The 13,859-nt window shown below is 40.5% G+C and overlaps 1 protein-coding gene across 1 annotated transcript in view; it reads left to right on the forward strand.

The window, feature by feature from the left end:
* SORCS3 (sortilin related VPS10 domain containing receptor 3) overlaps positions 1 to 13,859 on the forward strand; it is a 293,201-nt gene that overhangs the window by 204,585 nt on the left and 74,757 nt on the right. Inside the window, exon 7 of the mRNA XM_065843270.2 lies at positions 2,314 to 2,432. Within this exon, the coding sequence (XP_065699342.1) occupies positions 2,314 to 2,432 (119 nt within the window). The remainder of the gene's footprint in view (positions 1 to 2,313; positions 2,433 to 13,859) is intronic.

The following is a 13,859-nucleotide window of genomic DNA, read 5'->3' on the forward strand; positions in this document are numbered from 1 at the left end:
TCTGTGTTTTCTTTCGTAGGTCTTATGTTGTAGAATATACAAAAATAAATAAACAAGAGACTACACAGAAAATTAGTAGTAAGATACCCCTCCTTTTCCACCACTGACTTCCTGTGAATATAAATTAGGTGCCTTTCTTTGAGAATATTTGATTGCTGGTGTAGCACACTGAAAATGACACATTTCCCAATAGACAGGAAGCTAGTTGTCATGTCAACACTTGTGATTTATTTGCATTTATTTGTGACAGGTTTTTATTCCTCTTCCCATTCTGTCACTCAGCAGCAGCAAATTATCCCATTTTCGGAGGGATAAGTATATCCAGGCAACTGTGTGGGAGAATGCACCGGAGGGAATGAGCTTCTAAAAATATGGTTTATGACCTCTCCTCCTTGTTTTGCCTAATTTTAGTGCTACTTCAAAGAACAAGTCAAGGCTGCTGTGCAATTTGGATAGCATGGCAATATATAAGACCCTCTCTTTTTCTGAGGATTTGCTTTTATACACTGCAAAGGTGTCTTAGATTCCATGTTGAGGAGATAAATAGCAGCTCTGGACCATGTGTGTGTATGTCAGATGATGAAGACCCTTAATTTATCCCAGCTGAAAGTCCAACCTCTCTGCTGCTGCTGGTATTTTATGTGAGGAGAAAGCACAACTCTGTTACTCCACTTATTTGGCACTGTCTCTAGGCCAGATATTTTTCACCATCCACTTTAATTACCTCCAGATACTCCAAGCTGGCAACAACATCAGTTTCTGCTGCTTTAGCATCATCGGTGGGACTACATTTTCACTACTGTGCCAGACCTATGCAACTGCTCTGAACCAGCCATGTAGCCCTTATTAACCTGCAATTCACAGTGCCTCAACCCAGAATCACGTCTGTAGCCTTTAAACATGGACCTTCGGTCATGTGACTGGGCACAAACCTTTAATAGATTAAAGCTTAGTTGTAATTTGTGATTAGATTATTTTCTAAAGAATGATTATTCTTGTTACCAGTGCCTCTGACTAGCATTCTTTTTGCATTAGGAGTCCGTTGGTGGGACAAAGCCATGGAAGGGGAAAATGTCAGTTTCAGAATCTTGTCTTTAAATCTGGGATGATGGTTAGCTGAGTGTCAGAGGATTTCAGTCATGCCCTCCAGTGCTTTCAACAGAACCATGTTTTGCTGTCACTGGAAAGGCACTGACTGGGGACAGTATCAGGTTTTATGGTATGGAGAATCCTCTAAGCAGCTTTGCTAGGCTAGTTACTGTCCTTTTAAGCTTCCCTTTTAACCTTTCGGGTTTAGTTTGACAAGATCCTTGTTAAGAGGTGCGGTTGTGAGCTAAAATCCCTGCACCAGGCTCACCCCAGCCCTTATAAATTCTCTGCTTTCTTCCTTGATGGTCTGTGCTCACCCTTTGTAGAAAAGCAAACAAGTGTGTGAATCCAAGAAGCCTGTAGAAGTGCTGCAGTGTAAAAGATATGACCCTTGTATCACTGCAGTCACCATCTTAGTCTTTTTTTTTTTTTCTCCCTAATTTGCCCTTTTCAGAAGAGCAGTTGAAAGGCAGAGATGGCCTATTTCGATTACATGAATCCGACGACACAGTGCCTTGAGTGTTCTGTTTCATGACATCGTCTTAACCTGAGTGAAATAACGCTTAATCCCCCATAGCCCCTGGAAACTTGCTGGAGGCAGGCATGTCTATTCGTGCCACTCCAAGCAACTTTCTGCATGTCTGCTTTTGCCTTATGTCTTCTTCATATTCTTTTCTCAGTTCTGTACCTTCTCTCAAGCAAGGCTAAGGACCGACAAGGCATCCCATTAGTGTGATGGTCTTCTCATCTTCTCTCTAGGCAGAAGCATAGTACTGGCTTGGTCTTTCTCCCCTGCCCCCTGCCTTGTGTCTTACTACCACAATTAAAACCAGTCATCAAGGCTAGGGTATTTCAAGGGGAGGGTGGGGATATAATTCCCAGCAGGGTAGTGCAGTCTGTAAATTCTGCCTGGGTACCTTTGAAATCTTCTTCTGCTCCATATGGTCTCATCATCAGTTTTTTGATGCATTTATGTTTCATACCCTCCATTTGTGGTTTGAACTCCAGTCTCCTGAAGGATGTCTGCACAATGGGGAAGGGAAAGAGATCTGAATCCAGAGAGCAGTTAAAGGCTGGAAGTAGATCATGCAATAACATCTGTCCAGTTGGAGACAAAGTTAAGACTTCCCTTATCAGAGACCTATTTTTGAGTTGCCACTGATATTTTCAGAGAACAGGCTCCTACCTGGGCATTTCTCATGCGTACATGCTCTCCTATTACAGACACCCACTACTTGACCTGTCGGATCCAAGAGTGCTTGGAGACCAAAAGGAGTGGACCATTTTCGCGCTCCATTGACATCAGCTCCCTTGTTGTTCAGGATGAATATATCTTCCTCCAGGTATGTTGGCTTGATATGAATGTGACGTGAATTCTGCTTGTGTGAGGTATTTATTCTGTGTAAGAGCGGAGGAATTCTTAGGAGAAGTGCATGGGACATAAGAGCTGGGACCCTGTATCTGCCTGCTATAGACTGGCTAAGCTGTCTGGGATGAAACAGTTGATTTATCTGCTCATCACTTGTCCATGGTGAATCTTATATATTTTGAAATTTATTCATCAGTAGTAGTCATAAGGGTCCATGGGTTTCACAGAAGCTCTAACTTGCTGTTGCTACCAATTTGACAATCAAGTAATGCTAATGGACCAAAGAAAGATTTGCAGTGGGAGGTAGAATACTAAACATTGGAAAAATATGCTATAGGGCAACTTCAAAGTGGAAAGTGGCTGTAAGTTTCTCAACTGTTGATGTTGGGTTTGGAGATGAGAAAGTGACAGTAATCGAATGAGAAACTACTTGGTTTTGAGATTTTTCTGAGAATACATGGGCTGGATGGAACAAGGCCGTGTGTCTCCATTTCATACCTGTGGAAGTGTGAGAATGAATAGTACGGTATGGAAGAACAGTTTCTGAAGATACGCCATTTAGGCAAAAACTGGAAGCCAGGCTGCAGTGGTTCCAGGTTGTATTATAGAAAGCTCAAGAGGCACAGAGATTACAGACATGATGATATTAACTGCTTGTCACCAATGCTGGAGAAGGGGAATGGGATGAGTTGAAGCTTGGATCCAGGTGGTACAGAAAAGACATATGGTTCCCTTTTTGAGCAAGACTAGATTATGTTAAGCTGTTAAGCTCATATTTTACTTTCTTAGGGGAACATTTTTCTTGAATGCATCCAAGTTATAAAAAAGTTCTGTTTACTGTGAAATTTTCCTTAGAAATGGGGGTTAAAGTGAAAAGGTTGCTAATTCTGTGCTGGATTAGGTGGAAGACTAGATCTAATTGACCTGAGAGGACTGCAGTGTGGAAAATACATGCACTTGAGTAACATTGACAGACTTCTCCTTCTGTGGGTAGGGAAGTCTGCTGCTCTGGAGATGACCAAGTGCTTTGGGAGCCCAGCTGCCCTCATTCCCCTATGAAACCAAGCCTGCTGCTGCCTCCTTTGGCATCATGGGGAGACCCAGTGCTAGAAAACACTGAGAGTGTATCTTTTACCACTTAGTAAGTCACGATTTGACTAGAGGCAATGGCTTTCCAATCGGTAAATGTGCTGTTCTCCAAGGAGTGTTTTAGAGAAACTCTCTAAATCTGGAGGTTTATGTTTGTGGCTGAGGGTATTGTGGAACATCCTATTCCTTATGGCTAGCATGAGGCCCTACAGACATTTCTGATTCCACAGTTCCCATATGTGTTAAAACAACGCTGCTCCGTTTAGAAAATTGTGCTTGCAGTGAGGGCATCTGCCTCATATGCACATTCCTCTGCCTCAAATTAGCAGTGAGCAGCTCAAGCTAATAGCTGCTAATTGCTTCAAGTTAAAAAAAAGTGTCTGTGTATACAAACATAAACATACATGTATATGTAATACTTCAAGTGCCTTGACTGTCCCTAGTAATGTTTTCTTATAGCTAAATGGGTGTTTGAACTGAAATTTATATACCTGCACTTTTAAAAAAATGTTAAATATACACACTGAAGATTTCTGTTGTGTTAGGCAGGAGACTTTCCCTTTCATAGGTTATCTGTCACTTTCACTCTTTTTTTGCATCATGCTTGCAGGATTTCTGACTGTCCAGCAGCTTGTCTTCAGCAGCTGCAGAAAATGAGCATGGATCGAGTCCGTGTAGTTCTTGAGTAACACTCAGGCATGGCAGATTCACAGAACACACCTCTCTGAGCTGAAAGTGTGTTATTAAGTAAAGCAAAACAAGGGATTCATTCACTGCTTCACATGGGCAGGCAGGTGTTCAGCCATCTCCAGGAAAGCAGGGCTCGATCACACGTAATGCTTGCTTGGGAAGACAAACACCATCGCCCCAAATATCACCTCCTTTCTTCTTCTCACCCCAGCTTTATATGCTGAGCATGATGTCATATGGTGTGGGATATCTCTTTGTTCATCTGGGGTAAGCTGTCCTGGCTATGTACCCTCCCCACTTCTTTTGGATTCCCAGCGTACTTGCTGGTGGGGTGGTGTGAGAAGTACAAAGGCCTTGACTCTCTGTAAGTTCTACTCAGCAAAAGCAAAAATATCTCTGTATTACCAACACTGTTTTCAGCACAAATCCAAAAACACAGCCCCATACTAGCTACTATGAAGAAAATGAACTCTAATCTAGCCAAAACCAGCAGAGCTCAGTACGTATGTAGGAGTGCTGATATGTCCTGGATGTATTAGTCTCACAAGCCATGCGATGTAGCTGCCTATTATGGAATGTGTCAGATTCACTGAGTGTGCAGTGTCTCATGCATATCATTCTGTCTGGATAATCTTGGACAGAAATACAGGAGCCAACTCTTTTGAATTTCAAATATTAGACAGAGATGAATAAATAAATATCAAATTAAATGTTAAGAACCTGGTGAGGTGTAATAGCTGTGTGAAAGACGGGTGCATGAGTTCTCATCTGTCTGTGCTGGAACAAATCAGAAGTAATGTTGTGGAGCAGAGAGAGGACCTAATTTCTTTTAAGTTTTGCCATGAAAACAGTAGATTTTTAGTCTAACCCAGTAGTCTGTGTTCCTTTAAAATGACTGAAGATCATCAGAACCTTCAAGGGAAATTTATCTTCTTCTGTTTTACCTATTGCAGGATGAGATAGGTCTGTCTCTGAATATGCCCTTCTAAGTAATATTAGGAGGAACTTAAATATAGCTTAGAGAAGACCCTTAACTTTTTGACACCCAAACTTAGGGAAGATGAATACCAGCCATTACTATCAACGTGTTATATTATCTGCATACAAGAATTTACCAGTGAATATCTAATCTAATTAAGTTGATCAACAGGCCTGTAGTCTAAGATTCTTGGGAAGGATTAACCTATGTAACTGTGGACTCAAAGGAAACGTGCATAATGCATGGGGGAAAGAAGAATATGGAAAATATTACGGTGCCATTATAAACCAATGATTCCCTATCATGTTGTGCAGCAGTTCTGAAAGGAACTTGCAGAATTGCAGTGCAAAGAAAGAAAATGAGAATGATCCTATGTTTGAAAAATCTCGCCCATGAAAAAGGTATGAAAAGACCAGGACCTGGTTACCAAGCAAAAGAGATAAATAACATAGCACATGATGAAAAATGTAAAAGGTAATGAAGAAGGAAGAAATAGCTACTGAGAGAGCAGGAAGAATTCTTATGTATAAAACAGTAGGTGATCACTCTGAATTTATTAATTTTCTATTTGATTGATCAATTGTTATTTAAGGATGCCTAACTCATAACTAAGATTGGATAATTCTGCATAAATAGGCATATTGAGAGAAAATCTGCCCTCTGTATCTATAAGATTTCATTCAGTTCACAGGATTGCTGTGATGTAGCCAGGACCCAGTATCATTGTCTTCTTTTATGTTTAATGCTTAAAACTCATACAGTTTGCAAAGCAGGTCATTTATTTGTGAGAAAACCTTGGAATATATCAGAATTTATTTTCTGTACCAAAAAGGAGCTAATTCAATGAGCAACTTTGCCATTAAGGTCAGTGTCGCTTGTGTTCAGTTATATAGCTGTGCAGTAGTGGAGCCCATACTTTCTCTACAGCTGTAATATACCATTTTCTATAGCTGTACCACACCTTTTCTTATTGATGTCTTTGAGTACTCACTACTGAGCTAGTATCACTTTCTATGCATAGGTGCAGGTATAACCTGCAACTGTCTATAAGATTTGACTTCCCGACAATTATCTGAAACACTCCAGTGTTCCCATGTGCAGAGTAAAAGTCCGGGGGTCAGGGATAGTTGTTTAGTTTTTGTATTAATCTATTGTATTGATATTTCTATGGTAAAAGAAAATCACAGAGACAATTTTGGGAAAAACACTTTTCAAGCAAGTTTTGTATCAGGGTTTCTGATGGAATTGCCTAGGTTGCTTAAAAGAGTCTAAAATGCAATACGCTCTAATGAAAATGGGGATTATTTTTCAGGAAGTTCTGGTTTGAGTGAGAAGGCATTGTTTGGAGAAAAACTTGTGTTTTTTTCTCTAAATAAACAAATAGAATCAGTACTACTTAGTTCTTTAAAGACTAAAGAGAAGGTCAGGAATGATCTCTTTATGTTTCCCGGCCAATAGATAAAAAAGGTCCACTGAAAATGTAAGAAAGCATGAGCAGATGTCATCACTGATTAGGGGGAAGGAAGAGGGCCTGGGCTAAAAAAGTTTATGTGCAACTGTCTCAGGTGCAATAGCTCAGTGATTGTGCTGCATGCCTGGAGTCCTGTGTTGGATGAGCTTGGCTGCCAGCAGGGCCTGATGACAAACCCATGAAAGGACTGTATTTGCACACAAATCTCTTAAGGATCAGGAGAAGGGCAGTAATCATGGTGAAACCCTTCTAAATGTGTAGCGTGAAGACTGCTGGTAGTACTGTTGTTGTAGTGCTGGTGGCCTAAGGAGGTGAGACAAAGTTTAGAGGGAGAAGTAGCTTTTTTTAATGGGGTTGGAATTGACAGAGTTAGAAAAGGGACAGATAAGCTTTTCAGCACATTCAGAAGATCCTAAGGGAATTGATAAAAGATTTGGTATTTGAAAATTGTCCTTTCTTTTTTTTCCAGCTATAGATGTAGGTCTTATAAAATATTTTTCCTCTCTCTATTAATCTTGTTGTGTTTTCCTTGTGTAAACCCTTCAGTGGGTGGCTTTCCTCCCAGAGGTCATACCAGTCTAGCTCAGCATTTAGTTAACGCTGTCTCCATTCCTCCCTTAAGCTTCTATCTCTGTCAGCACTTGGAGACCTTCAGGGTAACTTCAGTCTTTTTGCTTTGAATGGGCTGTAAGTCAGTGAAGAGATGTATGGGTGGGCGATCAATACCTATCTTGATTGTTTTTTATGTCTTTATTTTTCTCTGAGATGGTGCAGACTCTGCCATCCCAACAGAAGTGCAGCTGAAGTTGATCCGAAATGTAGCTCGGATGTTCAGTACTTTCTATGGCAGTGACAAAGCTACTGGGCAGGGAAGACTCCTCTGAGATTTAGAAGCTAATACATGGATTGAATTTGAGGGTGATGCCAGTTTTCTCCAGCAGGCCAAACAAATGCCTTTGGAGATGTACACTTTGAGATCTACCATTGGCTGGTGGTCTCACCTTGTAAGGACAAGGATCAAAACCTGCAGGCTCTGACTGAAAATAGCTGGCTGTTTGCTTCAGACTCTACTCCATTTCCACTTTACATGGGAAGTTCTTTGCACCATTAACCATGCGAGTACATTATCACTTTCCAAGGCTTTAGAAGTGAGAACATGGTTGCCCCTTCCCTTTTTCACTCCCACGGTATGATTTATCAAGGTGTTTAACTGCTGGCTGAAATTCATAAGAGGGCTTTGTCTCTCACCTGGCCTCTCCTGCCATTTCTCCTCTTGGTAAGCTTTCTTGGCAGTTTTCTATGCCATTTCATTTATGATTCTGTTTCCTGGGAACCCTGGGCACTGTACAGCTTTATCTTGACTCCAGATTCCTTGAGGTCAGGTTCTGCTGGAGCTTATGATGGTCCCATGTCCAAAAAGCTAAGCTGCTCTGGTGGTTGCCCTATTTTTTGAGGTTGATGTGATGAAGGAAGGAGCATGAGGAAGCTGAGAACAGAGTGAGTCTTGACTGTGGTTTACAATCCTGAACAAGATGGAGCCTGTGGCACTGCCATTGAGGGGCAGGGGATGGTGATTACTCACAGCTTGCACATGTAGCAGTGTGGGACCAGCTACAGTTCTTATAGATGGTAGGAAATCCATGCAGAAAGTGAAAAGTTTAAGTCAAAATGCTCTCTCTTCTTTGATACTGACCATGCGTCTGTCTCTCTCACACCCTTCCAAGTAATTTTGCAATTAGAAGACTTCCGCTTAATTCAGAGTTGCACAGCAGGGCAGTGTCCCAGGCCACTTAGTAGCATGAGTGAGAAGGGGCAAACCTAGAATTTCTCCAGATGTTATGTGGTGCAGCTAAGTGGGACTCTTACAATACGTATCTGAATAATTCCTCTGGCCGAGGAGCAAACACTTCTGCCGAAAGCTGTTGAACCAATTCAGTCGTCTTTTGCATCAGAAAGTCTCCTTAAAACATACGTAGATGTCACTATTCACTCACAATCACTGATAGCTTCTTACAGAACCCGTGGATAACGTTGCCTTTTTTGGATGCCTGGAGTCTCACCAAAATGTGTCTAAAATTTTCAGCTGAAGTAGTTTGGCAGAAAATGGCTTCGATAGAAAATGCCTGGGAAAAAAAAAATCTGAATCATATTCAGTTTTTATCAAAGTGAATATGTTTATGAGAACTTTTTCTTTTTTTAGAACTCAGTAAAAAGAAAAATCTTGATTATTTATAGCTTTAGAGCTGGGGTTGGGGAACATTTATTTCTCTTTGAGGTTTTACAGAGGGGAAAAAAGTTTATAAGTCTATAAGCTACATATGTTTAAGCTTAGCTCAGAGAAGTAGTTACTATTACTGGTTTTAACTGTGGCTGTTCAGGAAAACTTAGAAGTGCTTATGTCTGGTAGGACATGAGTGTATGTTTCAGATTTATTGGGTATTTAAGGGTAGGCTAAATGAGCACATTTGCTGAATCAAAGTCAGTTATCAGGTGAGTAGACTTCAAGCAGCAGCCACAGCTGAGATTATGCCAATTCATATGGATTCTTGACCCCTCAGTTCTCCAGCTGTCAATTTAATAACTTAAGTAGTAAATTTTCTGCTTCTTTCTTTTTTTTTTTTTTTTTTTTTTCCCCAGTGTGAAACTTCTCAGCAGTGAAACAAGGTAGGAGGGAAGAAATTAAACTTTGATTTCCTGGTATAAAGCCTTCTCTTTATTTTCATAGAAGCTAAATACACCATGTTCAAATATAAATTTCTTTCCTCTAAGCCAAAGGTCTTAACAGAAATCAATCCATGCAATTTATTTTTAACTTCACCCTGCTTAGCTACGATTGATTTTTATCTTTGCGATCGATGGTAGAGAAAACGGCTTGGTGGGGCAATGGAACGCTCTCCAACTTGTAGGGTTTTGTCTTTGAGTCTTTTATTGAAGAAATCATTAAAAGCTTATTATGAAACTAATAGGATGAAGACGTTTAAATGATGAACATGATTACACCTGTTCTACTGGTGAATAATGCCTGCTACAGCTGATCTTGTCTTGCCCCTATTTAAAATGCTGGACAGCACTCCAGTGGGGGAAATTAATCCATACAGATGAAAGAAAGTGCATCCCAGGTGCTAGTTAAAAGCTCTTCTTAAAGCAAGACAGGCAATAAGTAGTTATCTATTTTCCTTTTCACTGCTGGATTCTTTTCATCCATTTCTACAACTGTTTCATCTTTGCTGTGCCAAATATCAGATTTTGAACTTGAACTTAAATATCTGTTGATTAAAAAATTATTAGCATTTTCCTTTATTTATTTATTTATATTTATTTTTTCTAGGGCTTTTTGTGCTGTACTTTCTTTCATCACTTTCTCCCTTCCCTTCATGTTCTCTGATTTATCAGCAGTGTCGACAGCAGAAGATGTAAAGGATTACCTTGGCAAACTCATATGTTTGCTCTGAAATCCTTCAAAAGGAGATATAATGTGTATACCCATGTTCCTTGTTAAGTTGGTTTCTGTGTAGGCAATCTGCATTTGCAGCTCTAACTTTGCTCATGTTTTGGTGTAACCATGCACATTATCTGCAGGAGTTGCTTTTGAAACAGGTCCAATATGTCCTCTTGAGAATACTCTGTCCCATCATAGCTCTGAGGGGAGAGGGAAATGAACAGGGACTGATCAGTACAATAAATTCTCCTTTGTCTTAGCAAATTTTCAGTGATGGGCCTGAGACTCCAAGAAGTGTCATGTTTTCAAAGCCTGCTGAATTTACCAGGCAGCTTGAGGTACAGAAACACTAATCTGTATGTCTCTGCAGCACAGGGAGACGTATCTCCTCACATTTGGGGAATTGCATATTGCTTTAATGACTGTGCAGAAGGTATGATATTAATGAAAACCCCAGGGAAGACAATTCTAACTAGATGGTACCTGTCATTATGTGATTTATGCTGAGGCAGAGGAGAAGCTCAGTATGCAGAAATATCTGGAAGACTGTTTATCCTGGCCGCAGTAGATAATCAAGAAGGAAGAACACTACACTAGGCTTGTTCTTCCTCATGCCCTGAATCTCTAGTGACTTGGCATTGCAGTAGGGCTTGGGAGAGGAGACACAAGTTTTCAATCCTCATGCTGGCAGAGCTGTGCAAGGCCTAGCTGGTTCTGAAGAGAACCAGAGTCTCTCACTAAAGGTGTGAGCACAGCAGCCTGCTTGCTTAACCTGTCACTTCCCCATGCTTTAATCCACCATCTGATTTAGGGGATTTTATGATCACACAAAGGAGAAAGGGTAACTAGGGTTAAGGTAGTGAGGAGGGATGCCAGGGCACCCCATGGATTTGGAGAGCACAGATCCTGGATGCTGTTACAATGCTGACACAGTGCATCTCATCTCTTATCTTCTATCAACGCATTTCATGTTACTGGGAAGTCACCTCAGTTAAAAAAGAAGGGGTTTATTGAAAATAACAACAAAAGACTTACTATTAATGAGGAAGTTTAAAATTTGGTTCTGTAATGGACTGAGTCACCATTTACTCTGCTTGAAGTGAGAGGTAAATTACAGGAATCACAAATGTTTAATATGTCTGGTCATTGTGGGTTGATCTGTGTTATTATCAATTCTCTTTTGCTTTGAACGTTATCAACAGTGTAAAAACTAGATGATCCATTCCAGTAACTGTGCAGGGTAAGTGATTGTTATTTTTGTAAACCACTCAGGCTGATAAACTGTGTAGAAAAGAACCCTCTATTCTTTCTCAGCCATTAGCCACTATCTGCACACTGTCACTGTTTCTCCACCAAGGCTGTGCCTCTAAAGTATGATGTTTAATTGTCAGCATCAGTGCATGTTCCTTTAGGCTTTCTGTGAGTTCTTTGAGCAGCAGGAGACAGGAGGGTTCTTTCTTAGCCCAGGATTGTTTCAGAGATTTAGTAGTTCCGTATTTGTTACATGAATACCTTCCGTACATTGGAAATTATGGGTCCCAGCATCAGTTAGCCAGGAAAATGAGAATGAAGCCTGGCACATTGTGGTCTATAGTTCCTGACATCATCTGGGATGTCTTTACATTCTCGGACCTCATAACTCATTCTGTTTGCTTTTTGAACTCTTTTAGACAGCACATGGTTTTTTAGTTAAGCAGAACATCTATCTAAGAAAAAAAGGATAAACAAAACCTGCCCTTCACAGAGTCACAGAATGTTAGATATTGGAAGGGACCTCAAAAGATCACCTAGTCCAATCCCCCCCCTCTGGAGCTGGAACACCAAGATGAGGTTACACAGAAATGTGTCCAGGCAGGTTTTTAATGTCTCCAGAGTAGGAGACTTCACAACCCCCCTGGGCAGCCTGTTCCAGTGTCTGTCACCCTCACTGTGAAGAAGTTTCTTTTCATATTTAAGTAGAACCTCCTATGTTCCAGTATGCACCCATTGCCCCTTGTCTTATCATTGGTTGTCACTAAGAAGAGCCTGGCTCCATCCTCATGACACTCACCCTTCACATTCAGTCATTAACATGAGAAATGGCTTAGTGTGTTTCTAGATATGTCACAGAAATTAAGGAGATGAATGGATTCCATGTCAGCTTTTCTATAATTTTCTGCAGCCTTGTGAATATATTTGTTGTCTTTCTGTATGTTTGATGTGCTCTGTCTGGTTGCAGGTCAGGAGGGGAGATGAGACAGAATATTGAAACTCTCAGGGCTCTTAAAGAGAAACTTCTGATGTTTCTATTTTTAAGTGTCAAATGATGAGAGACCGTACTTTTGTCTTGAAACAAAATGTGCAAGTATTAGAGTAGTATATAATGAATGGAGGGAGAAAGGAAGAACACAGGTTAGGAAAGATAGATGTGTTTAGTGACAAACACATTTGTCCAAAGGAATAATTTCCACTGATCAGGAGCCCAATTAAACAGATAAAATAGAAATCCAGAAAAACAGATAAGGGATCCAGTCATTAGCAAAGGGGGAAGAAAAAGACAAACCCAGCTAATTCTGTACTGAGCATGACAGAATAGCTCGCAGCAAATAATTGGGTGACATTCATCAAATGTGAACAAAAAGGAGGCATTAGAGGGCAAAACACTATCATAATCTCTGGGATTTACAGTGTTGGATAGTTTGCTCATAGGAAAAGTTCATCAAAATAAATTAAGTTGGGCCTTAAAATTCATTCGTTAGCACAGTGCTTGCCAAAACTTTATTGAAGGCATGATAATTTTTTTGGAACTGTTATAACCATGGATGTAACTCATGCAAAGATGAGGTCCTGGTTAGGAGAAGCTTCACACAGCTCCTGCCAACAGAATTGTGGATGGCTTCATATTAACTGGCTCAGAAATAACACAGACCACAAAGATTTCTATTTCTAAACCTTTGTCAAGGTTACCTAGTCCAGGTAGAGGATTGGAACAGAGTTTAGCTAATGCATAGTGAACTTGAATAGTGTTTGAACCCTACCTTTCTGCCTTAAACAAACAAAAATAATCCAAACAGAACAAAACCTCCAGGTACCATTTTTCAGTGGCATAAAGCCAAAAACCTACGTAAATCTCCCTGAGTGTGGCAGAGCTGAAGTAGATCCACTGTTGGTACAGAGGAGGAATTTGATCACCACTTGATATTCCTGCTACTTTATGTTCATATGATGAAGTTGAAGATAGTGTACTGTTCCCAGTGTTAATTAGACATCACAGCATTTACAAAGTATGTAAATATTCATGTCCGCATCTTAAAGATGAGTTGATCATCTTGTCTTAGCCCATCAGAAGAAGTGGATCTTGAACCTAGGATCCTTACAAGTAGTCAGTGGACACATTCAGTCCTATCTGGACTCTGGTACAAATTAGAGCTGGTGCTGAAATCATGAATGATGTAAAATGAGCTCATGTGACAGTGTGTTATCATTTGAGAATTTGAATCTTCCAGTGGAGGTCAGAAATATCACCAAGAGGAGATATTTATATATTCCCTGTGCTGTTTAGATGATATGACCTAGGAGTGTGGGATCCTTTGGGCAACAAGAGATACAATTACCACTAGTGAAACACTGGAACAAGTTGCCCGGGAAGGTGGTGAATGCCCTATCCCTGAAAACATTCAAGGCCAGGCTGGATGGGACTCTGAGCAACCTGATCCACTTGAAGATGTCCCTGCTCATTGTGGAGGGGTTGGAC

The sequence above is a fragment of the Patagioenas fasciata genome, chromosome 8 (assembly GCF_037038585.1).
Source record: "Patagioenas fasciata isolate bPatFas1 chromosome 8, bPatFas1.hap1, whole genome shotgun sequence".
NCBI classification, from domain to species: domain Eukaryota; kingdom Metazoa; phylum Chordata; class Aves; order Columbiformes; family Columbidae; genus Patagioenas; species Patagioenas fasciata.